Source organism: Punctularia strigosozonata (genome assembly GCF_000264995.1).
Source record: "Punctularia strigosozonata HHB-11173 SS5 unplaced genomic scaffold PUNSTscaffold_11, whole genome shotgun sequence".
Taxonomy (NCBI): domain Eukaryota; kingdom Fungi; phylum Basidiomycota; class Agaricomycetes; order Corticiales; family Punctulariaceae; genus Punctularia; species Punctularia strigosozonata.
This window is the reverse complement of record NW_006767443.1, coordinates 1,135,931-1,158,646: the sequence shown is the minus strand read 5'-3', so window position 1 is coordinate 1,158,646 and position 22,716 is coordinate 1,135,931. Positions and strand designations below refer to the sequence as shown.

Below are 22,716 nucleotides of genomic sequence, written 5' to 3'. Positions count from 1 at the left end.
GATACGTGAAGATCCTGAAGCTATGCGATTCGCGTCCAACTCTAGCACCTGGGTCCCGCAAGCCATCAGACTGCGGGGCATGGGCAATGACGTGGCTGCCAGCTCTGCTCGAACACATGCCGCTATTGCACGAGCTGCATTTCATCGACTTCCTGCCCTCCATGAACACGCAGCTCTGGGTCACGGACGACGCCATACGTAGCATTCGATCGCATCCGCGTCTCAACTCCCTGTCTTCGGAACTGCATGGTCAGCCACACATGTTGTCTGTCGCTCGTCTCGGCGTTACACCGCCCCAACAAGGTCATATTTGACAACACCTCGCTCTTCAATAATCACGGATTCAAGGGAAATGTGGCGGGCGAAACCGAGGTCGATGCACTGAGCCTCTGCTATGATGGTACATTCAATATGCTCTGGTGGTTAGAAGGGAAATTGGAGCCGGAGAGCCTTCGTGAACTCTCGGTTGTTCTTCGATACGTCAGCTGGACGGCCCGCGGGAGGTTCCCGAGCATGAAGAAGTTTTGCGTGAGGCAGAGCTCCAGTCTGAGGAGCGCTGAATTCCGGACTGTGCTGCTGCACGAGGTTGACGGTACGTCGCTGAGGCCTTTCGCGATTACAGCATATGCTGACCAGCTCTACTGCATAGCATTGAACGACGCCCTTCGGACGTTGGTCGCACTGGAACGTCTAACGCTGAAGATATCCGCGTTCTATGATCTCCCAGACCGAGACGCGCCATCTGCTGCGCGCTGGATAAGCGCTCTAGAGAAGGTTTCCGACTCGTTGCCCCCGACATGTCAATACTTTCATGTCGTGCTTCACCCAGCAGCAAGTCACAAACAAAGTGTCGTCTTTCTGGAGCACCTTCTGAGCCAGGAGGGAGCATTGTCGTCCCTTTTCGCCGCTCGCAACGACGTGGCTGTACAGGTGCACACGAGCAGCAGGGGCCCCTATCCCGGAGAACCGGATTGGGCTTGTCTGTCCAGGCGAGACGTAGATGCGGTGCTTGCAAGGAGCAGGTTCACCATTTGTAACCGAAACAGTGCAGAACCACCAGTTCATCATTTCTGTCAGTTTCGATTGCAGCTCTTCTCACAGTCGCTCTAGACTTATCGGTGTTCATTCACAGGCAATGATACCCACGGACTGCAAGTAATTCCATGCTATTGGGAACGGACAGGGACGATTTCCAAAAGAAAACGCGAATCGTCTGAGTTTGTGCATCATATTATGATCATCCCCCACGTATGTGCAACAGAATGAACGGCGCTATGTGTTGCAATGCCTATAGAGTATTAAACCCAAAGGCAAATTTGACAGTGCGGTTCGGCGACGCGCCAAGCTCGTCGGCCTTCGCCGTCACGACCGTGAATGACCACGTGAACGCTGAAAGCTTCGGATCATTCTCGAATGGCCTGAATAACTGGAGAACCCTCCGGTGTGCGTTAGCACGTCCATACATTTCCGGCTTTCCTCTCGTTTATAGTCTTGCCAATTACACTTGCATACGCTCCCGCCTGGTCGCTTTTTCTGCAACGTACGACTCATCTGCATGCTACGCACAGAAATCACGAACGTTTCACTATCTCGCAACGCGCTCCTACGGAATGCGGTTCCTCGCGCCTTACCGCTTCGTGCGGCAGTCGCGCTTCAGCCGCGACCAAGCATACCATGGACGCCCAACTGTGGAATAGTCAACCAGCGGAGGGGGTATGCGCAACCTCCTCCCAACGGAGGAAAGGGCGGAATGCCGGGGTTCAACATGTTTGGGCAGCAGTTTGAGAAGGGAGACGCATTGAAGCAGTTCGTACGTCGCAGTCCCTCAGTTAAGGTCGTGGGTTGGTCTGACATATGTAAAGAGTGTGGATCTCACCGAGTTTGCGAGGAATGGCAAGCTGGACCCCACCATCGGAAGGGACGAAGGTTCGTTGTTTTCTCTGCTTGAACGCCACTGGTATTGACGGACGCAACGTAGAAATCCGCAGAACAATACAGAGTACGTTCAGCCTCCACGAAGCGAAGAATGAGCATACTCAATGTATCCGCTAGTTCTATCGCGAAGGACGAAGTCTAATCCAGTCGTACGTGTCTGACTCTTCTCGCGCAAATCACGATCGCCGCTCACACCCCTTATCGCAACTAGCTTATTGGTCCACCTGGTGTTGGAAAGACCGCCATCCTAGAAGGACTAGCAAGCCGTATTGTCGCTGGCGAAGTGCCGGAGGTCAGCATTCTTGTCGTCCTCAACGAATGGAGTCAGCTCGCTGACCCACATTGATAGTCCTTGCAAAAGAAGCGCGTTCTATCTATCGATCTGGCTGCCATAATGGCAGGCTCCGGAGTTCGTGGCCAGTTCGAAGAAAAGTTCAAGGCCCTGATCAAGGACATCGAGGACGAGGTTCGCCCGTACTTGCCAGCTGCTGGTTACATCCTCTAATGCCATCCTCTCCCTGCAGAGTGGGAACATCATATGCTTCATTGACGAAGTTCGTCAGTATCCCGCTATTTGGTTGCATTACGATCTGTGGGCTAAATTGTAGTGCAGATACTCTCTTCAATCTCGGTAAAGCCGAAGGAAGCATCGATGCCGGACAGATGATCAAGCCCGCGTTAGCTCGCGGCTTACAGCTTGTGGGCGCTACTACACGTATGTTACATGTTTGATTCTCTCTTCGTCACGCTCATGCTGCATCATAGCCGATGAATACCGCAAGACGATTGGCAAAGATGCCGCCCTAGAGCGACGGTTCCAGCCAGTAACGATTGAGGAGCCATCGGTGGCATCCACTATCTCCATTCTTCGTGGTCTCAAGACGCGGTACGAGGTTCACCACGGTGTGGAGATCTCCGATGGCGCGCTAGTGACAGCTGCTGTTTACGCTGCTCGTTACATCTCCGACCGCTTCCTACCCGACAAGGCCATCGACCTCGTGGACGAAGCTGCTTCAGCGCTCCGCCTCGCACAAGAATCCAAGCCCGACGAGCTCGAGGCGCTGGATCGAGAGATCATCACCCTCCAGATCGAGCTCGAGAGCTTGAAGAACGAGAGCGATGTGTTCAGCAACGAGCGACGGGAGAAGGTCGAGAAGGACCTGCACGAGAAAAAGGAGGCCGCCGCGCGCTTGACGCAGCTCTGGCAAGCGGAGCGCGACCGACTGAACAACGTGAAGGAGATTAAGCAACGCCTCGAGCGTGCTAAGCATGAACTCGAGGTAGCCCAGCGGGAGGGGAACTTCGAGCAAGCCTCGAGGCTGCGGTTTGCCACTATTCCCGAGCTCGAACGACAGCTGCCGAAGGAGAGCGAGTCCGCTACCGAAGATGGCGCCGAAGGGCCGCTTCCCATGTTACATGACCGAGTGACATCGAACGATATCTCCCGTGTCGTGGCCAAGGCGACGGGCATTCCCGTACAGAACTTGCTGAAGGGCGAGAGGGATAAACTGGTCACTGTGAGTGTCGGTCGACCTTGGACGAAATTGATATGCTGACTTTGCGATTAGATGGAAGATACGTTGAAGCAGCGTGTGGTAGGACAGGATCACGTCGTCAAGGCTATTAGTGACGCTGTCCGAATCTCACGCGCCGGTTTGCAACCACCAAATCGTCCAGTCGCCTCCTTCCTTTTCCTTGGTCCTACTGGCGTCGGAAAGGTGAGCAAGCTTACATTATTTTCTTCGAGTCAAACCAAACGATCATATTGTGGTAGACGGAGTTATGCAAGGCGCTTGCGGGTTTCCTCTTCAACGACGAGAAACGAGGATTGTGAGTTAGCCTCTGCCGTCTGACGTTTTTCATGCTCACTGTTAAGCCAGGATCAACATCAACATGTCAGAATATCATGACCGGCACACCATCTCGCGGCTCATCGGTGCTGCTCCAGGCTATGTTGGCTTCGAGGAGGGAGGCCAACTGACTGAAGCTGTTCGGCGCAAGCCGTACGGTACGGCATTAGCCTCGGAATTGTCGATTCATCTCGCTCACGCATCTCTTTCACAGCCGTCATCCTTCTGGACGAGCTCGAGAAGGCTCACAAGGACGTGGCGATGATCCTGCTCCAACTGCTAGACGAGGGAAGCCTCACTGACAGCCAAGGCCGCAAGGTTGACTTTAAGGTACTAGCGGCTAGCTCGCGTTCACTTCCTGTCGAAGTATTGACAATAACATTCAGAATACCATCATCTGCCTCACGAGCAACCTTGGGAGCGATATCCTAGCGCACAAGTCTGCCACGGACGGCGACGGCGTCGTCACCGAGGAAGCCAAGCGTGAGGTACTCGAACGCACGTCCGAGTTCTTCCCGCCTGAGCTGCTCAACCGACTCGATTCGATGCTCGTCTTCAACAAGCTGTCCAAGAACTCGATCCTCCAGGTCGTCTCGCTTCGGCTCAAGGACGTTGCGGAGCGCCTGAAGGACCGGCGGATTGAGCTCGACGTCGACGACGCGGCGAAGGAATGGCTGGCTAAGGAGGGATACTCCGACGTATACGGTGCACGCGCCATTGCACGCGTCGTCCGTACGGATGTCCTGTTCCCCCTGGCGCGCAAGCTGCTTCATGGCACCATTCGGTGAGCACTCATTCGAATGAACCCTTCATGCCTAGAATACGTGCTTACTCCCCTTACAGCGATGGAGACACCGTGTCCATTCGTGTAAGCGAGGACGGCAACTCCCTCGACATCAAGGACAACCACCCGCCGGATAGCACGATTGCCTCGAACCAATCGGCAGCTCCCGTCGTCCCTGCGGACGACGTGGACTGAATGAATAAATTCCCTCGGACAGAACATCTACATTATTGCATGTCTATTTCTACACGATAGTCGAAACACAACACACCACTCCATCTGTAGCTATACATGTATCATAAAATAGAACATAACCGTATGATGATATAGAGAACTGGTCCTTGCTCTTGCTATTACAGTTGCGCCGTCGACGTTTCAGGGGCATGTCTTGGTTTCGCATGGCGTCGTCCGCCGCGCCCTCCGCGGCCGGGTCGTGGAGCACCAAGTGCTTGCTCAGGGCCGGCCCGCTCAGCCGTAGAGCGAGGTTCGACGGGATTTGGGACATCCAGGTTCTTCGGTGCTTTCGTAGGTCGCTTTCCCTTCCTTGGCCCATCTTTCTTCTTCTGCGGATCGACCGGGTCCCGAGCGAGAAGCAGCTGCTCCTGCTGAAGCTGTAGCTCCTCCAGACGTAGCCTCTCCTCCTCGGCCGCCCACCATCGCAGGAAGTCTTCTTCTTCCTGCCGTGCGCGCTCCTCCTCCTGGATCTGTTTCAGCGACTTCTTGTTTTTGTCTTGTGGCAGCCCTTGCTCGAGCTGTGCCTGCTGTATCGCGACGAGGGATGGCGCCGGTCCTGGGACGGCGGGCGTGGCGACGGGCTGGACGGGAGGGAGCGTCCATGCTTTGCCCGTTCCGCCACTGATATGAATGGAGCCATGTCAGACGGAAACTACCCAAGAAAGAATGAGGACGCACGAAGCTTTCCGCGCTATGGAAGGGGACGAGTTGGAAGACGACGGCTGCCGCGCAGGCTTGATCGTGGGCCCTTGCGCATTGGCGGACGGCTGCGCACGCGGCTGCAAACCTGGTTTCATCGGCGTGGACGGCCCCGATGCGACAACCGGCCGCGTCTGCGCAAGCCCGGATGAAGGGGGCGTCGCGCGCGGCGTATCCAAGGCAGATGGTGCGCGTGCAGGGACGGGAACGCCTGCACGCCACGTCAAAGTCGAGACGGGGGGTTCGGGCGCTAACACGGCGAGCGAAGTCGCGGGCGAGGATACCTTGCGCCATCCCCCCGCAATAGGCACCCTGGAGGGCGAGGGGCCCGCAACCGGGGCCTTTCCCTTCGACGACGACGTCTCCGCCTCGGCCATGATTGACTTCATGTCCGCCCTGCCGCACTCAGGTCAGTTATCTGCCCCCCGGATCGCATCCTGGCTCACCTCGGCGCGTTTGTGATTGGCTTCCATCGCGGTGCGGAGGGTTTGCCATCCGATGCTGCAGGTAGCTCCGGCGGGCTTGTCAGAACTGGCGGTTCCAAGCTCAACGCAGGCACAGACGGCTCCGCATCCATTGCGAAGATATCGTCGCCCTCGCCGACCGCGGGCGCACGCACGGGTGTGGGCAACGTCGTCGGCTGCAGGCTTTGCTTCCTCCCCTTCTGCTCCTTATACGGCGTCGGCGGCGACAATCGCGGCGACGACTCCCTCTCTTTCATCGGCGCTCGGGCAGAAGGCACGATGGGCCTCGGCACGTCCTGCATCTCCAACCAGTCCCCGAACACAGCGCGCGCTTTCTCCGCGAGCGCGCCGGACCGCGTCACGGGCGCGCGCCTCGCCTGCTCCGCGCGGACGAACGCACCGAGCGCGCGGACGAGCTCCGGCGCGAGGTCTGCGAGCATCTGGCCCTCGAGCAGCGTCTCGAGGTGGAGCGCGAGGTAGCGCTGCACGCGCCGGACGAGCGGCCGGACGGAGTAGTACGTCGCGTCGGAGAGGACGGCGCACGCGTTGGCGAGGTTGACGAAGGGGAGAAGCGTGCCCGCGCAGAGGAGCACGAGCCTGTCAAGGTGCAGTTCCGTCTGTGGAGACGCGCGTTGATCAGGAACCGCGGGCAACACAGGGAAATAGTGACGAGGGAGAAAACGCACCGCGGCGGCGATCACCTCGAACATGAAATCTACCAGCTCGTCCGTGCCCTCCACGAACTCGAGCACGTCAAACATCGCCCCAGAGTCCTCCGCCCCGCACGCGTACGCGCACACAAACCGCATCGCGCGCCAGCGCAAATGGCGCAGATCGACCTCCAGCACCCCGGATCCCGTCCGCTCGCGCGTCCACGCCGGCTCGTCGAAGAAGCTCCTGAAGAACGGCGAGCGCGCGCGAAGGAGCAGAGAATGGCAGCGCACGTCGCGGTCCGCGAGCCTGAGCACGACGTCGGGCGCCAGCAGGCGCGCAAGCCCTCTCCCTCCCGCCTTCTCCGCCGTCGTCGCAGCCGTAGCCTCGTACAGCGCGCGCACGTCGTCCCCCATCGTCACCCTCACCGCGCGCTTCTCCAACGGGCCCAACGCCTCCTCCAGCGCCGGCAACTCCAGCACCTTCGCCAGCCCCACCAGCTCCCCTCTCACTCTCATGGGGTCCACGCCGAGTTCCGCCAGCCGGCCGCGCAGCGCCCAGCTCACGCGCGAGTCCCACACCGCGAGCAGCTCGTCCGAGTACAGATACACCCAGAGCACCAACACCGCGAGCGGACCGCAGCCCACAAACGCGAGCCGGGGCTTGCCCTCGCCGCCATCCTCCGTCGCGCCGAGCCGCACCCGGACGTGCTGAGACCCGATTTCGCCAGCGCCCGCGCGAAGGAGGGCCGCCATCCTGGCCGAGCGCGCCGCGGCGACAAGCGCGTGCGCGGGGAACACGAGCCCGCCCTCCTCCACCCGCACTTCGAGATTCGCGCCATGCCGGCCCATCTCGCCCGGGCGCGCGAACAAGCCGCACCCTCTCGCCTCTCGACACTCCCTATCCTCCCTCAACAACCCGCACAGCCTCTCCAGCATCCTCAAGTCCCGCTCGACCGCCTCGTTCCCGTCTTCCTCCTCCTCCTCCCCATCTTCCTCCCGGATCACCTTCACCTTGGCCTCCTCCTCCTCGTCGCCCTCGTCCTGCACCGCGGCGCACGGCCGCGTCCTCGTGCCCACCGGCACGTCCCCCACCGCTCCCCACGCCGCGAACGGCATCATCCGTCCCACATCCACCCCGACCCCGCGCTGCTTCCACGCGATGCGCTCCGGCCTCGCGTCCGCCCTCAACGCGCCGAACGCGCCCGTCTCGTTCGCGCACACCGCCACGACGCGCTGCAACCCCGGCACGCGCTGAAACCTCTTCCCCCCTTTTCCTCCTCCTCCTCCTCCTCCTCCCACCCCTCCCCCTGCCCCGCTGCCTCCACCCGCGCGCACGTACACGTGCCCCGACTCGGTGCACAACACCAACGCCCCGTCCGCGCCGAGCGCAACGTCCGTCGCCGCGCTGAACTTTTTGCGCCTGTCCCACGCGCGCTGCGGGCGCGGCTTCGCGAGCTCCGCCGGCGACGGGTCGCCGGGCGGCGGCGGCGGCGGGAGGGAGAACGTGAAGACCTCGCCGGCGGAGGAGAGCACGGCGAAGCCCGAGCCCGAATTCGAGGCGGTCACCTTCCGCACGTGGATCGCGGCCGGCGGGCGGTAGGGCGTCATCTCGGACGGGAAGCATTGAGCCGGGAAGCTGTGGATTTTGGTCAGAGGATAAACCATGAAGGCCGGAAAAAAAAAAAAAAAAACCCCCGCGGGGGACTGACTTGATCTTGAAGCTGCGGTCGTTGTGGATGCAGATGAGCTCTTCGGACGCGAGCAGGCACGCCATCGCGTGGTCCTGTGTAACATGGAAAACGCGTCAGCTGCAAAACGTCGGTTCCGATTCGGTCAACACGGCGTCGGACGCACGGTGATCGCGATCGCCTTGACCGGCTGCGTGATCTTCGTCACGATCCGGGGCTGAACCTGGACCGGCTGCGCGGCCCTGTCGTACCCCAACTGCCCGTGGTTCGTCCCCCACGTGAACACCTCCCGCTCCGTCCAACACGCGCTCGCCGTCTTGCACGCCGCGACGCCCCTCACCGCCTCCCGCCTCAGCGGCCCCATGATCCGCTTCGGCGTGCTCTGGACCAGGTCCCGTTCCTCCGCGGCGGCGGCGGAGGAGGGCGAGGGGTCGATGGCGTAGCCGAGCTGGGAGAAGCGGTTGAGGCCCCAGGAGTAGACCTCGCCCGTGCGCGCGAGGGCGAGGGTGTGGTCCTGGCCGAGCGCGACGGCGACGATGTCCGCCCCCGGGGGGAAGGCCGGCGTCGGGCCTAGGGGCTGGAGAGCGAACTGCGTCGTGTGCGCGGGCTGGGACGGCCCCAGCCTTCCCGTGGACGCGAACCCGCACGCGCGCACGTTGTCCCCTTTCGCCGCCGCCGACGACGAGGATGTGGAGGAGGAAGGGGGGGAAGAGGTGACGACGACGACGGTGTGCAGCTTGGACATGCCGACGGCGCGCACGGCGAGCGGGCTGAAGCGTGCGGCGAGCGGGGCGGTGGCGGGGACGGCGGTGGCGGGGCGGAGCGGGACGGGTTCGGGGAAGGCGCGGTCGGAGGCGTCGCCGAGGCCGAGGGCGGCGTTGCGGTTCGCGCCCCAGGTGTAGAGCTCGGCGCCTTGATGGGAGGAGGGGGAGAGCGGGGAGGGCTTGGTGCCCTCGAGCGTGGCGTTGTAGAGGTCGTAGGCGGTGTATCCCTCGAGATCTTTGAGCGACGTGTCGGTGTCGGCGCGCTTCAGGAGTAGGATTCTGGGTGAAAGCGTGGGTGAGTGCGAGTGGCGGGAGAAAGCGGGGGCAATAAGAAGGGACGCACGCGGCGGGGAGGTTGCCGGCGTAGAGGGCGCGGTGGAGGGCCGTCCAGTGGGACTCGGCGTCGGCGAGGTTGACGTTGATGCCGGGGTGGGCGAGCAGGAGCCGGACGCACTCGAGCGCGTGCGGCTCGACGGCGGCGCAGGCGAGGTGGAGCACCGTGCGCCCCAGCCAGTCCCTCGCGTTGACGTCGAGACTACCGCCCGCGCCCGATCCGCCGCTGGCCGAGGAGAGCGGGCTGGGCTTGGACCACGAGCGGCCGCCGGACGAGCTGAGGTTGAGCGAGGACGCCTGTTTCGCGGCGGAGGAGGCGGTGAAGGCGGCCTTGGAGGCGTCCAGCTGGCGCTGAAACCGCTGCTGGTCGCGGAGGTGGAAGAGCGCATGGAGGGCGCTCATGCGGTGGGGGTCGAGGTGAGCAAGCCGCCGGTACGACTCGCTCGGTGCGAACTGGGACCAGGCGATGATCTACCTGGCGCGTTCGCGGTGGGCGTTTGGTCTCGAGGAAGGTGGCCTCGAGAGGTTGGGGGGTGAAGTAACGTTGGGCGTCGGACGAAGATGAGCTGCCAGTCAGTCGGATTTGAGGCGGATGGACGAACGAACGTGCAAAGGATGCGAGTCAGTCCCAGTCAGAGCCGGGTCAGATAGCGGAGGCGACACGTGCTACGGCAATGATTCATCGTTTCCCGGATCCGGTCGGGTCGCCCCATCGTTCGTCCACCCGCGACATCCTCGGGGCGAGCGGGAGAACATATGGGACGGACATACGCGACATACGGTAACGCAAGGGAGCGAGGAGGAAGGGTGCAAGATTGGATTCGATGTATACAAGGGCGAGATCTGCCTCGTGCCCCGAGATCGTTGTGTTGCGTGCGATTGCGGGCACGTTGCGACGAAAGATCTTGCCCTTTGTTTGTTGCTTTCATGCTTCCGTCTATATTCAACGACAATCCAATCATTGATTATCTACCGGCGTGCTTGACCCTGCAAGGTGTAAGTCCAACTAAGACGCTCATACTACATAGTCGAAGGCGTGAGCCTACTTCGCTCTCGAGCTCCAAGCAAACCTGCCCAACCACTTTCCCCCCGGACCGAATCCTAACCCCGAAGCACACACCCGCCTCCGACGACACCGACCTGTTTTGGCTCGCTGCCTCTACGATCCATGCCCCACCAGCAACTGCCCAGGATACGAGCATCGCCGCATCATATACCGAAGTGAACGTATGTCGCCCACAGACTTGGATCGCCGTGCACGCCACGAAGCGCCTGTACACCATCATGTAGTGCGTACGCCACGTCGTCGGGTTACGCATACAAGTCGAACATCTCATAACGCATAGCGTCGGTCACCCCCCATTGCTATGCATCATCAACATTATGCATTTCCTGCAGCTGACCCTATGTGAACCCAGAGCGGTGCGATTCCAGCTGAAGCGCATCGTCGAGGTCGGCAAACGTCCCCCGTTTCGTCGAAACGAAGCACCAACGTGTCTGCTAGTTGGCGAGCGGGGGGGCAAACCGCTGAGAACGGTCTTCGCTTGGAGGAGCAAACTTCATCCATCAAACTTGACGACCGAGTTTCGATTGACTTTCTCGAAATCGCCCAGCCTACCGCTCCAAGAGGATATCGCAAGCGTAGGCCACTCAATGGAGAGGCCCTTTCCAGTGGTGCATGGTGAGGGAATGGCGAACGCTGCCGTGCCTTTCGGCGTAGTATGACGAGAAGCATCGATGTCGCATCCGTCCGAGTCTTTAACTCAGCAGAATGAAGTCGATACCCGCCGCGATGGCGTCCGACCAGTAAGACGAAGCGTAACGGCGGGTAATATAAAGAACGCGTTCTCAACGTCAGGGAGAATCGAGTCGCTAGCGCGCCAGGATTAAATGCTCGAAACATGGAATAATCGTCATTTACTTATCTCCGATGCCGATGACCATCAGATAGAAACGGAACAGAATCAATTGATCGATCCGTAGTACTGCCTTGTCTTCTTCCGATTTGCATAAAGGGAATAGAGTCGGTATGTGGTAACGTACGTGCAATAATGTGAGCGCTCGGACATGCAATCAATTTGCAGGCTGTAATTGGACTCGCATTGGCGGAGACTTGGCATGCCTTAGCGCACTTCCTTTTCGGGGTGCACAAGCCTCCGGTGATATCGAGCAAAGATTACGCTGGGTTGCTTTCCACTATCCGACAGCGGCGATGGCGTCGAAGGGCAGGAAAACTGTCTCGGATTGCGGAGAGAATCGGGCGTCGCATCAACGCTTTCCCACGATATGACGGGCCTCTGACTGTGCCCCGCGGTCTCCTGCTATGTGCACAACTGCCCATGTATAACAGCCTCCGACGTTATGCGAATGATCAATAACGGCACATTGATGGCTTTGACGAATCTTTGGCCGCGTCCGACGGTACCCTGTGCTTTCCGACGGTGTGCAATAGCACCTTGGCGAACGCTGTGACAGTTTACGACGGTGCACGAACAGACCCTCATAATGCATCAGCAACCCTCGGTGGATGGTCTACGAGGCATTCCGACCGCCGGAGATACGTCGCATATACGGGTTTCGACAGTGAGAATTTTTTTTCCTCTGTCTTAGTCGGCAGGCGTCGCTCAAGCAAGGTCAACGGGTTGCGACCAGTGCGATGATTGGAAGCAGTGCTTTCGCGGTCGGATTGCTTCAATCTTGGTTATGAAAGCATCGGATCACGTCAATATTGATTCCGAAGGTATTGGATCGCCGCAATGGACCATTCCGACGCAGTAGTGTTGAAGATCCTACCAACGGCCGACGTTGAAGTTACATACAATTACGAGGCATTCCGACAGCTGGGTACGTCGCATATGCGGATTCCGACAGTGAGAAGAGTCTCCCTCTGTCTTGTCGGCAGGTGTTGCTCGAGGAAGAGACCAACGGGTTGCGACCAGCGCGAGGATCGGAACCAGTGTTTCCACGGTCGGATCACTTCGATCTTGGTTATTAAGTATCGGATCGCTTCAGTTCTGGTTGGAAAGTATCGGATCGCCGCAATCGGTCATTCCGACGCCACGGTGCTGAAGATCCTGCCAATGGCCGACGGTGGAGTTACAGACGATTACGAGGCATTCCGACAGCTGGGTTCGCGGTCGGATTGCTTCAATCTTGGTAATGAAAGTATCGGATCACGTCAATATTGGTTCCGAAAGTATCGAATCGCCGCAATGGACCATTCCGACGCAATAGTGCTGAAGATCCTGCCAACGGCCGACATTGAAGTTACATACGAGCACGAGGCATTCCGACAGCTGGGTACGTCGCATATGCGAATTCCGACAGCGAAAAACTTCTCCCTCTTTCTTGTCGGCAGGCGTTGCTCGAGGAAGAACAATCGATTGAGACCAGCGCGAGGATCGGAACCAGTGTTTTCACGGTCGGATCACTTCAATCTTGGTTATGAAGTATCGGATCGCTTCACTCTTGGTTGGACAGTATCGGATCGCCGCAATCCGCCATTCCGACGCGATGGTGCCGAAGACCCCGCCAATGGCTGACACTGAAGTTACTGACGATCCGCAGCAGTTGGCTGCCATTAAGCTCGGATAATTCTTCCCGCTACAGGCTGAGCATGCTCGGAATGCCGCGTGACATGCATTGACAACTCAGGTTCCGCTAGGAAACACCCGGCAAGCTCATAGCGAATGACAGCATGCTATGGAGAACTTACAGACACAGGACTTCGAAACACTGGATCGGATTGGTCGAGAAGATCAACAAGCATGATGAAAATACTGCCAGTAGTGTAAACACCAATCTTTCGTACATTGTGTGTGCTTGCAACGGAGCTTTACAACAGGGCTCAGATGGTTCGGATGAGACTGGCCGAGACATTAGGACCGCATCGATTGTGATCAATATTAGGACTCAACATTATAGCCGCACAATGCTGGCCGATCGTCAATTCCGTGAGTCATTGTCGCCCTTGGTCCTGCACTTGATCTTCATCCGGCTGCAGCGATCGCAGGAGGATCGCTTGGCTTGCCCTTCTTCGATGCGGTTCCAGGTGCAGCGTAGTTGTTTTTTCAGACACGCATTACAGACGTGTAGCACCTGGGCAGAAAGGAGCCAACCATCTCAGACCTGGGTGGAGATGAATGTGGTGGACATAAAAATTGCCACAGACCGCTACTTCTCTATCACTGCCTACATCCTCCGCATTGTGGTAGCTTGCTGATCCATCCGACTCCAGCTGTCCTTCCATACATGGAAGGGATGTGGTGGACACAACACCCTCAAGGAATGCTTTCGCCATCCCGAGCTGGTTGCTGCGTATCAAGTCCTTGATCCGTGATTTTTGGGCTTGGTTTAATCGGGGAACAGCGATGTTGTACAGCTCTTGCAGAGACTTGAAAGTCTTGCGCGTCACCCGCGCTCGAGATGCTAGCCAGATGTCCTGAAGATCCATGGTCAAATCGAGGTAAGGGGATGGGCACAACGCTTGACTGGCACCTGCCGGAAGGCCACTCTGAGAGGCGAGGCGCGCACACGCCGGTAACTTGTCCTCACGCCTCCGTGCTCGGTGAATGATGCATTATCCTCAGTTACAGACAAGGTGCCAGCACCGTCTATCCGCTTGTGCTAAGGCTGGAGCTGTCGTTGGTATTACTGCCATCGTCGAGGATCGGATAGTCCTAACGTAGGCACTCTACCCCTCGGTGCGGTACATGCCTCCTAGCTCACAGCGGTGCGCACTTTTTGTTCAAGTCCAGTATTGATGAACTCTTCATGACATGTATGAAAGCTGCAGCCACAACGTTGCAGATACCAAAGCGATCATTCCGTACATGCCGCAACCCAGTGACCTTCGTATTGAATGGAAACCGCCGGATCGCCTACGCTTTCTACACGCTTCCGATAGTGCGAAGAAAGCAGTCCATTGTCTTTGAGGAGCGCCTTCAGGACCTTCATGATACGCGAGCCCCACGACAACGCTCACGAACGCCTTTCCCGAATGTATCCAGGCTCACTGGTCGAACGCCATCTCGATCTTCGATCGACCGAATGTCAACGGACGATCAGATGCATAATCGTCGCATACATCAATAACGGAGGCCCCGCGCCCCGCAATCATCGCTGCAATGCCCACTTTATCGGATGAAGGCACATCGGGAAATGTGATTGGAATTTGGCCACCAACATTCGAAATATGCATCACTGCGTTGCTATTCTCGAAGTTGGCTCAACTGTACACTGTATAAATATTCCATCTTGATTGAGAAGCCATGCCGAATCCAGTAGAGCGGCTGGATCATTATGCCGAGGGAATAACCTGATGGGCTTTCGTAAGACCAAACGAAAACGTGATTCAACAAATTAGACTTACTAACTCGCCCTCTGAGGGCTTGAGAACCATGCCCACCGTGGTGAGCTGCTTTCGTAAACCCGCGCTGCTCGAACATCGTTTCCGCCACGTCACGACCGACGCACATCGAATCCCTCTGCTCAAACGCGAACCCGCTGCCCATATATAATTCGATCACCACGTCTCTGCGCGACGCCACCAGACCTGCCAATATCTTCAAGTGGCCGAGGAACTGGTTAAGTCGGGTATGGTCGAATCCTGGTCCAGGGTCGGGAAGCACCCCGGGAGGGCAAAGCAGTGCGTAGGGCGGAAGGACGTCGATGTCCACGCATTGACAGGTCGCAGGTAAGGAGGCAAACAAGTATACCAGACCTCCGACCCATTGAAGGGATTTATCCGAATCAATCGGTTGTCGCACGGCGCATATTGACACCGAAAGACGTTCTAGAGAAACTAATTGCTGAACGATAGTGCACACATCTAGACGAGTCCAATGAGGATTATTCTAGGAAGAGAGCATCTCGTAGCGGACCTCGATAATCTGTCGACAGCAATGTTTTGATTTCAAGGATCCGCAGACTCAATCGATGACTCGCGCAAAACGGAGTCAGCGCTGCACAGTCCACACGGCCCGTCCAGTAGTCATACTGCGAAATGAATCGGAGCTCCTGCAAGCTACCAGGTTCGAGCGTCCTCTTCAGCCACGCAAGCTCTGGTCGCATGTTAGCGAAGTTGAGGCAGAGTGCATCGATGCGCAACATCCGGGGTGGGGGTCTGTAGTGATTGACCTCCCAAGGTATGAACCCAGCGTTATCCAACGTGAGAAAAGAGATACGAGAAAACGCGGAGAGGATAGAGAAGAAGAATGCCGGGAGAGATTCGCAGCTGCGGAATGTGATGGAGGTGAGGTGCGGGTGTACGCGAATGGCGTGTATAGCGCCCGCTGTGGTAGAGTCGTGCGCCTGAAATCCGATCAAATGCAGGCATCGCAACATGGGCATGCGCTGGAGCAGAACGGGGAGGCACGACATCGCCCATGCGGACGAGGCTTCACGCAAGCCGAGAACGGGGGAATGGCATAGCTTGAGTACGCGCACGTAGGCGAAGATGGCCATTTCGCTGTTAGGAAGGGAAATGAGGGCGTCGACCTGGGTCACATTGCAAATGTACAGATTGTGGAACATGTTGGCGCGAGCACGGGGCAGCATCGATTTGCATACCAGACTCCATGCCTTGAACTCTCCCTCGTCAATGATCTCCTCGAGGATCTCCTGTGGAAGTTGAAGGGGGGCCTTCCGAGGACGTTTGCTCGTCGCAGGAGCGGTATCAGGTATCTCTGCCGGTGGTCTCTTCGCATTGGAGGATACAGCAGCTTTCTGCGGCCAGTGCTTCATGTAACCTGCTCCGAGGGTTAGTCACGGTGAAGAAAGCGCAACAGCGGCGATATATGAGGGCGACATGGCTGCGCGGTCAGAATAGCTATTAGCATGACAGATCTATCATCAGGGCGGTTACGAAGGAACAAAGCCATAAATCACTTATCGTACATAACTTGCGGTATTACGTAACTAACACAGTGCCTCGCCAAAGGTCTCTGCGTCTCGTCAAACGTCTTTTCCGTGCTCTGCCTGAGACTGCAATGCGATCTCTTCGGAATGTCGCTGTTCACTCAAGCCAACAAGTCTTCTGGAGGATTCCTCCTGCAAGCCGAGTGTTGTGCAAACTGGGCATCTCTTCGCACGAACCTCAGGCAGCGCAAACGTCGTCAACGCTCGTTCTCGTTCAAGGTGGAATTGACGCCCAATGCTCAGGGCTGGTAATGGATGGATCCAAGAAATTCGACAATGTACCTGCAAAAATGGTCTGCAAGCGTATCCTCTGTGAGTACGCTCTGCGCTTTTACGCCAAGCCTACGGCATTCTCTTCCTTCCTATCATGCCGCCCTGATGGCTTGCCGCGGATACACATTCTCAGAGATGACATGGGAATGCGCATTGACTTTTCCACCCTACGATACCCTCTTCCGACCATTGAAGATCAGCCCAAGTTGTCACAGGGACCAGAGCCCGCGGCGACGGCGCATCAGGTTCTCAGCATACATAACAGCAAGCGACCGGAGGATGTATCGATGCTCCTCAGAGGCTCCTCCAAGCTTGCACAGCGCATACATCATCCCAGTCGCACCTTCATTAATTAAGGTACCACAGGCCGAGACACGGACATGTCCTATTCCGGGTCTTTATAGAATTCGCATCTGTATGGCGTATTCATTGAAGCTGCCTATCGATTTCCCAGCTCCGTCGAAGAGAACGACGTTTGCCCCACCAGAAATCCGGTGCTATCGGCCTATTACGGCCACCTTTGAAGTTTGGGTCCGCCCGCTGTGGGAACGCGTCGCGCCAGCTCCGCGCGGCGCGCTCAGAACGCGCCACTCGACTTCTTGCAACGCCCGCGACTCCCATGCTCATCTTCGCGAACGAGTTCCGGATGGCTGGTGAATACGTTCGCGGCAACTTCATTTCTGGCCCGATACGTTCTCCATGGATCATGAGCGGAGTTTGAGGCTTCCGCTCTCGCCACCAATACGGCCGCTGTGCGGGGGACCGCAAGCCTGTCATACAAGCACTTCACGTTTTCGCGGACTCTTCATCTTCCACTATCCATCCCTCTGCTTAAAGTTACAAGACGGCGCGGGCGGGCGCCGCCGCCATTCAGAGGGGAACTCGGACCAGCGTTCGAATACGCTTTTGCTGTCCCTACCTTCTATCGAACGGTCTGACGTGCGCCGGTATTTTTACCCTCTGCTTCTTTTTTGATAATCCTAATATGTCGCAGCGCTCGCGGACACGAGTCCCCCGCCCCCGACGTCCTACCGCGACAGCGCCTCACCCACCATCCCTTGATCATCTTGCGCAGCGCAGTAGGGGGTCAAGAAGATGGTACACTGGGACGATCCAAAGGTCATCGCCCTTCAAGCCCGTAAGCTTACCATCGTGTGCAAAGGCTGTGCGATACTGTGATTGATAATCACGCCTGCGCAGAGGGATTTCAAAGGCTTGTGCACTTTCTTTGTGGCGTCTTCTGGTGAGTTTAAGATGCACGATCGGGGTGCCACATGGTAATGCTGATATCGGGCTAGTTACAACTTCGGCCAATCGTTACCCTATGATTGGAGCATATACACGCGCCAGAGACCGTGGAGGTGGACAACGAGCGTGAGTGGTAGGCTACACCGGCGCTTTTCGTGCATTGATGCGATGCTACCTAGTTATACCTCTTGGTTCGGTGGTCAAGCCTAGCGCTAGTCCTGTGCTTTCTTGTAGGAATCAACTTGAACGACGTAGTCAGGATCGACTGCAAGGTGCGTTCTGTCGACCCATGCTTCTCTTCCTGTCAATTGACGCTCTGTTCAGCGCTGGATAACTATAACCTTTGTACGTGAAAGCTTCTAGAGGAGTCCACATGTTACTTAATCTCGTGAAGGCATTTGGCTATACCACGGTCATTGGCGTCACTTCTCTGCTGGCTGTAAGAATGTAAGTCTTCTCCTTTTCCCCTCCAGGCCTTCGTTTGTTGACCTGAACGCAGTGTAGCACTATGGAGATATCGCATTTGGGCGGTCATACCGCTGGCTGCAGTGTGGCTCACGCAAACTATCTTTGCTTGCTTTGGCAAGTATTCGTGTCCTTCCCCGATGTCTTCTTAGCTAATGGCAGGAATATAGGTATCATCACGGTATGCTCGTCTAGTTACGAGACTGGTGCGGATCCTGAGTTCGCTGTCTTTTCAGGCGAAACGAGATGCTTTCTACGAGCCATCATATGGTTCATGCATGCTGCGTCACACGGACAATAACCGAATCAACCTTCTCGTGATTGCAGTCACGCATTTTACTCTACTGTTCGGGTTGATGGCCGGCGTACGGAACACTAAGAACCCAGGAAAACTCTGGGAGCTGGTTTGGCAGCAGGTACGCCTTCGGCCCTCCTTCCTCCTGCTTGATGTCAACGCATCTTGTAGGGCATCATATGCACTGCTATTCCCGCCTTTACCATGATTCCTTTAGTCATCCTGACTTTCCTCAACCTGAACGGTATGAATACTGTTTGAGGGCAATCGCTTAGAGCTGACATGTTGCTAGATGTGATGAACCTGGTGGGCACAATTTACTCAAGCTTGCATGAGTTATGAACGAGTCTCCAGATGTTCCTCCCTGCGAGCATGATATGCCTGTGAGTATCAATTACGAATAACATGTAGCGTGCATGTCTCAATCTTTGTATAGTGCCATAGGCTCGACCAGAGTCTACCGAGGACTGTCAGAGTTCTGTCTCCCTCTCCACGAGTATGCGCCCTCCCGCTCCTCCGTCTTATATATTTCAACGCTGTTGGTCCCTGTGCAGCTCTGTCCAAACCATTACCAGAATCCAGTTCGCGCCCCCGAGTAAAGTCCGGTCGATGTCTGCTTCTACTGTTCGGCCTCCTTTGCCAACGCTCGACACGTCTGTCGTTCGGATGAACGTTCTGCATTCGGAACGGTAAGCCGTTATTCGATGGCCAAGGACAAGTCGGTACTCATATAACGCTGCAGCTCGTTGAGCTGCAAAGGTTCTACTCTTGTTGACGAGGACACGATTGGAGAAGGCAAATCTCCAGTCGACCCGTTCGCAAAGGACACTTGGGATTCGCCCACCTCGCCGTCCTCGCCGACCCATTGAATTCCACACGGGTCGTTCGCTGTTATACACGTGAATGTCACGCATAGCCCGTAGGCTACACATCTAGGTCTCCTCCTATGTGAAAAACTGTTTCCAATCCGACGAGTTCTGTATCCTTATCACCTTCGCTTTCGATGTTCGCTTTCGCTTTCGTATTCGCCTCCGGTTGCTGTCGTTTACGTTGTTGTTTCTTATCGTGCCTTACCCTCCTTGTAACTGTGCGCAATAGATGTATCCCTGTCGTTTCAACCTGATACGAGGTTGATTGCCTGAGTGCACTTTGCCTCCTACTCGAGCCATATCACTGTTTAGGGGGTGGCTGTACCCGCTTGCCGTTGCCCGACGTAAAGATCCAGGTTGAGCTTCAGGCGGCGAGACCGGGAGCCCGACGTGCTCCGTGTTGACCATGCTCCGCACCCTCCTCAAAACCCACACGCCGGCAGCGGTGCGCTCTAGCAGGCGTTGTTTTGCGATTGCGAGCGACGCGAGCCCCGGTGAGGTGAGGGGTACCGCCTGCTATGCCCCTTTCACCCGCTGAAATCACATCTGCTCTGTTTCTTTTGCGTCTGCTCTACCCTCCGGGACGATCAAGCTCAGGAAAACTGGACTGTACGACTTTCATGTCGAACACGGCGCGAAGATGGTGCCGTTCGCGGGGTACGCGATGCCGCTGTCGTACGGCAGCGTTGGGGCAGGTTAGCAAATTGCAGCCTCTCGTTTGGCGGCTCATTGCCGAACCTGTTCAACACATTCAGTCGCCAGCCATAACCATGTGCGGTCCAGCGCGGGTCTGTTTGACGTTGGCCATATGGTCCAGACGAAGTATGTCGCACTCCCCGGATCTATTAGAACTGCAATATAACCGGATTCGCCTCGTATTAGCTTCCGTGGCGGCTCCACAACTGCGTTCCTCGAACATCTAACACCTTCCTCTCTTGGCCCCCTGCAAGCTTACTCTTCGACACTCTCTGTTCTCCTCAACGAACGCGGCGGGATCATCGATGATACAATCCTCACCAAACATGCCGACGACGCATTCTATGTCGTAACCAATGCCGGGCGGCGCGAGCGGGATCTCACGTGGTTCGCTACCCAACTCGAGGAGTGGAACGCGGGAGCGGTGGCGAAAGAGAAGGGAAGGGTGGAGATGGAAGTGCTGGAAGGCTGGGGCCTGCTCGCGTTGCAAGGTACGTTGTGTCGTCTCTTCTGTTTCTCGAAGTTCGGCCTCTGCGAGCGAGACATCGCTGACTTCCCGGGTTGTACGTAGGGCCGAAAGCAGCGAGCTATCTCCAGCAACTCACGTCGTTTGACCTGCGTAATCTTACCTTCGGCAAGTCCGCGTTCGTGCCGATCGAAGGGTTTCACTTGCACGTCGCTCGCGGAGGTTATACGGGGGAAGATGGGTTCGAGGTACTCCCAAGCTTTCTATCAGAAGGAGTTATCTGCCCGAGGTCATTCCAATAACGCTGATTGAACTGCAATAGATTTCGATACCGCCGAGTCAAACAGTCGAAGTTGCGCAGATGCTCTCCAAGGATCCTATTCAGCTCACAGGACTTGGGGCGCGGGATAGCCTTCGCCTAGAAGCAGGGATGTGCCTTTATGGATCGGACCTGGACGAGGATACCACCCCCGTTGAGGCCGGGTTGACATGGGTCATCGGTGGGTGCCCTCGTTCTGGCTTTCTCTATGGGAAGCTGATCATATCGGGTTTTGGCGGCCAGGTAAGGAACGTCGGAAGAGTGGGGACTTCATCGGCGCGGAAGGGGTTAGGAAACACCTCGAAAACGGCCCGCCCCGTCGCCGGGTTGGGTTCATCGTCGAGGGCGCGCCAGCCCGGCGTATGTGTCTCCGAGTCTCCGATCCTAATCTGTATGCTCACGTCAAATTTATAGACGGAGCTAAAATCCTCGCACCGGGAAGCGGCGAGGAACTCGGCGTGGTGACCTCCGGTATACCCTCTCCGACACTCGGGAAGAACATCGCCATGGGATACGTGAAAAACGGGCACCACAAGAAGGGAACGGAGGTCGAAATCGAGGTACGGAACAAACTGCGCAAGGCGGTCGTAACGCCCATGCCGTTTGTGCCGACGAATTACTACCGGGGGTGAGCTCTTCAGGGGTGCGTGACATGCTGATGTGCAGAGTATCCGGGAATGGTGCCGGGGACCATCTTAAAAAACGATACCATGACTCATTACGTGCTCGCAATTGTAATCTCAACATTACTGCATGCTATCAAAATCGTTACTGATACTATACATCTCGGAGAGCGTTTGTTCGACTGTCGGTATTCCGCGAACCAGGCCAGCGGCGCAGCAATCACAGGGTGACGGACGTATCTGGAAACAGTCTAGAATACTAGGGTACGGCAATTAACTTATACCAACCTGTGAGCCTGATTCGATCGTACGTATCTCTACTCCCGCGATGATGGCGTACGCCCGAACTCTCAATGTCATCCAGACTCTCCCGAATCGTTCTCTCCAATGCTTCAGCTACTGACGCGAGTTTTCTCAAGCCATCGCATATTCGGTCCCAGGCCTGCTCTGCTTTGACGACGTCGTTTGCGCCAGAATAAACGATTCGGGATCCGTTCTGACCATGGTGACGCTTGCTGCCATTCCCGGTTTGTTGTCTTGAGGCGCGATATCGCCCTGGCGAGCCTTCTTACGCCTAGAGGACGCCTTGGCAGGCAATCTGGAAGAAGCTCCCAACTCGTCCAGCATCCCAAGAGGATCCAGATAGCTGAGTGTCCTGCGGATATCGGTCGTTAACATTGCTAGCTAGCTCGTATTTTACCTTTGTGTAAATGGTTAAAGCGAATAAGTACACACCACCGGCGAGTGGCGACCTGCTCCGATCGCCACTGTTGTATACTTCCGACGTAGCGGAATCTCCACGCTCAAGGACATCTTCGGTCTTTTCGCTGCCCGCAAAACAACCGGATCTGCATTGTATTGTCTCCCGTTGCGTCCAATGCTCTCCTCGTTCTGCTCTGGCTCGTCCTCGGAGCTGCCTGGCACCCTTGACCTCTTCGCTCGTCGCCTTGTCAGCGTCGCCGGTGCCGCATGTTCATGATGTCCGTTGGGCTCTTCCTCACCGTGCCACTTCGACTCGGTCCACTCCGCGTCGTCGTCGACCAGGGATCCCATATCGGCCACGAACCCATCTTGTGTTTCCGTAGTCTCAGAGCCTTCCCCATTGTCCGTTTCTTCTTCGTGCCACTCAGATCCGTCAGA

At 57.0% G+C, this 22,716-nt stretch overlaps 6 protein-coding genes across 6 annotated transcripts; 4 read left to right on the top strand and 2 right to left on the bottom strand.

The window, feature by feature from the left end:
- Nucleotides 1-1,467: 1,467 nt before the first annotated feature.
- Nucleotides 1,468-9,959, top strand: PUNSTDRAFT_106580 (P-loop containing nucleoside triphosphate hydrolase protein). The gene is made up of 21 exons (XM_007386743.1): nt 1,468-1,810; nt 1,863-1,926; nt 1,979-1,999; nt 2,053-2,084; nt 2,147-2,227; nt 2,285-2,401; nt 2,460-2,493; nt 2,549-2,650; nt 2,701-3,452; nt 3,504-3,653; nt 3,710-3,765; nt 3,816-3,943; nt 4,000-4,115; nt 4,172-4,569; nt 4,629-5,424; nt 5,482-5,898; nt 5,949-6,583; nt 6,653-8,255; nt 8,329-8,402; nt 8,474-9,350; nt 9,415-9,959. Exons 1-15 carry the CDS (start codon nt 1,556-1,558, stop codon nt 4,762-4,764), a joined length of 2,442 nt encoding a protein of 813 aa, XP_007386805.1. The 5' UTR covers nt 1,468-1,555; the 3' UTR covers nt 4,765-5,424; nt 5,482-5,898; nt 5,949-6,583; nt 6,653-8,255; nt 8,329-8,402; nt 8,474-9,350; nt 9,415-9,959.
- Nucleotides 9,960-11,739: 1,780 nt separating this feature from the next.
- On the top strand, nt 11,740-12,998 carry PUNSTDRAFT_122130 (uncharacterized protein; the record flags this gene model as incomplete). The annotated part of the gene is made up of 5 exons (XM_007386742.1): nt 11,740-11,845; nt 11,901-11,987; nt 12,051-12,399; nt 12,701-12,704; nt 12,855-12,998. The coding sequence occupies exons 3-5, from the start codon at nt 12,161-12,163 to the stop codon at nt 12,996-12,998; spliced, it is 387 nt and encodes a 128-aa protein (XP_007386804.1). The 5' UTR covers nt 11,740-11,845; nt 11,901-11,987; nt 12,051-12,160.
- A 130-nt stretch (nt 12,999-13,128) lies between these two features.
- PUNSTDRAFT_54555 (uncharacterized protein) lies at nt 13,129-14,657 on the bottom strand. Its single transcript, XM_007386741.1, has 4 exons — nt 14,194-14,657; nt 13,642-14,136; nt 13,249-13,357; nt 13,129-13,194 (listed from the first exon to the last, which is right to left on the bottom strand). The coding sequence occupies exons 2-3, from the start codon at nt 13,855-13,857 to the stop codon at nt 13,310-13,312; spliced, it is 264 nt and encodes an 87-aa protein (XP_007386803.1). The 5' UTR covers nt 13,858-14,136; nt 14,194-14,657; the 3' UTR covers nt 13,129-13,194; nt 13,249-13,309.
- Nucleotides 14,658-15,254: 597 nt separating this feature from the next.
- PUNSTDRAFT_137110 (uncharacterized protein) lies at nt 15,255-16,148 on the bottom strand (the record flags this gene model as incomplete). The annotated part of the gene is made up of 1 exon (XM_007386740.1): nt 15,255-16,148. One exon carries the CDS (start codon nt 16,146-16,148, stop codon nt 15,255-15,257), a length of 894 nt encoding a protein of 297 aa, XP_007386802.1.
- Nucleotides 16,149-17,690: 1,542 nt separating this feature from the next.
- On the top strand, nt 17,691-19,472 carry PUNSTDRAFT_137109 (uncharacterized protein; the record flags this gene model as incomplete). Its single annotated transcript, XM_007386739.1, has 14 exons — nt 17,691-17,733; nt 17,796-17,838; nt 17,894-17,969; nt 18,023-18,115; nt 18,168-18,188; nt 18,238-18,290; nt 18,348-18,489; nt 18,545-18,724; nt 18,775-18,847; nt 18,896-18,909; nt 18,958-18,986; nt 19,040-19,099; nt 19,158-19,292; nt 19,346-19,472. 14 exons carry the CDS (start codon nt 17,691-17,693, stop codon nt 19,470-19,472), a joined length of 1,089 nt encoding a protein of 362 aa, XP_007386801.1.
- A 384-nt stretch (nt 19,473-19,856) lies between these two features.
- Nucleotides 19,857-21,731, top strand: PUNSTDRAFT_127644 (glycine cleavage system T protein). The gene is made up of 8 exons (XM_007386738.1): nt 19,857-19,971; nt 20,065-20,167; nt 20,228-20,294; nt 20,355-20,659; nt 20,740-20,882; nt 20,957-21,134; nt 21,197-21,313; nt 21,368-21,731. The coding sequence occupies exons 1-8, from the start codon at nt 19,879-19,881 to the stop codon at nt 21,583-21,585; spliced, it is 1,224 nt and encodes a 407-aa protein (XP_007386800.1). The 5' UTR covers nt 19,857-19,878; the 3' UTR covers nt 21,586-21,731.
- The last annotated feature ends 985 nt before the right edge of the window (nt 21,732-22,716 follow it).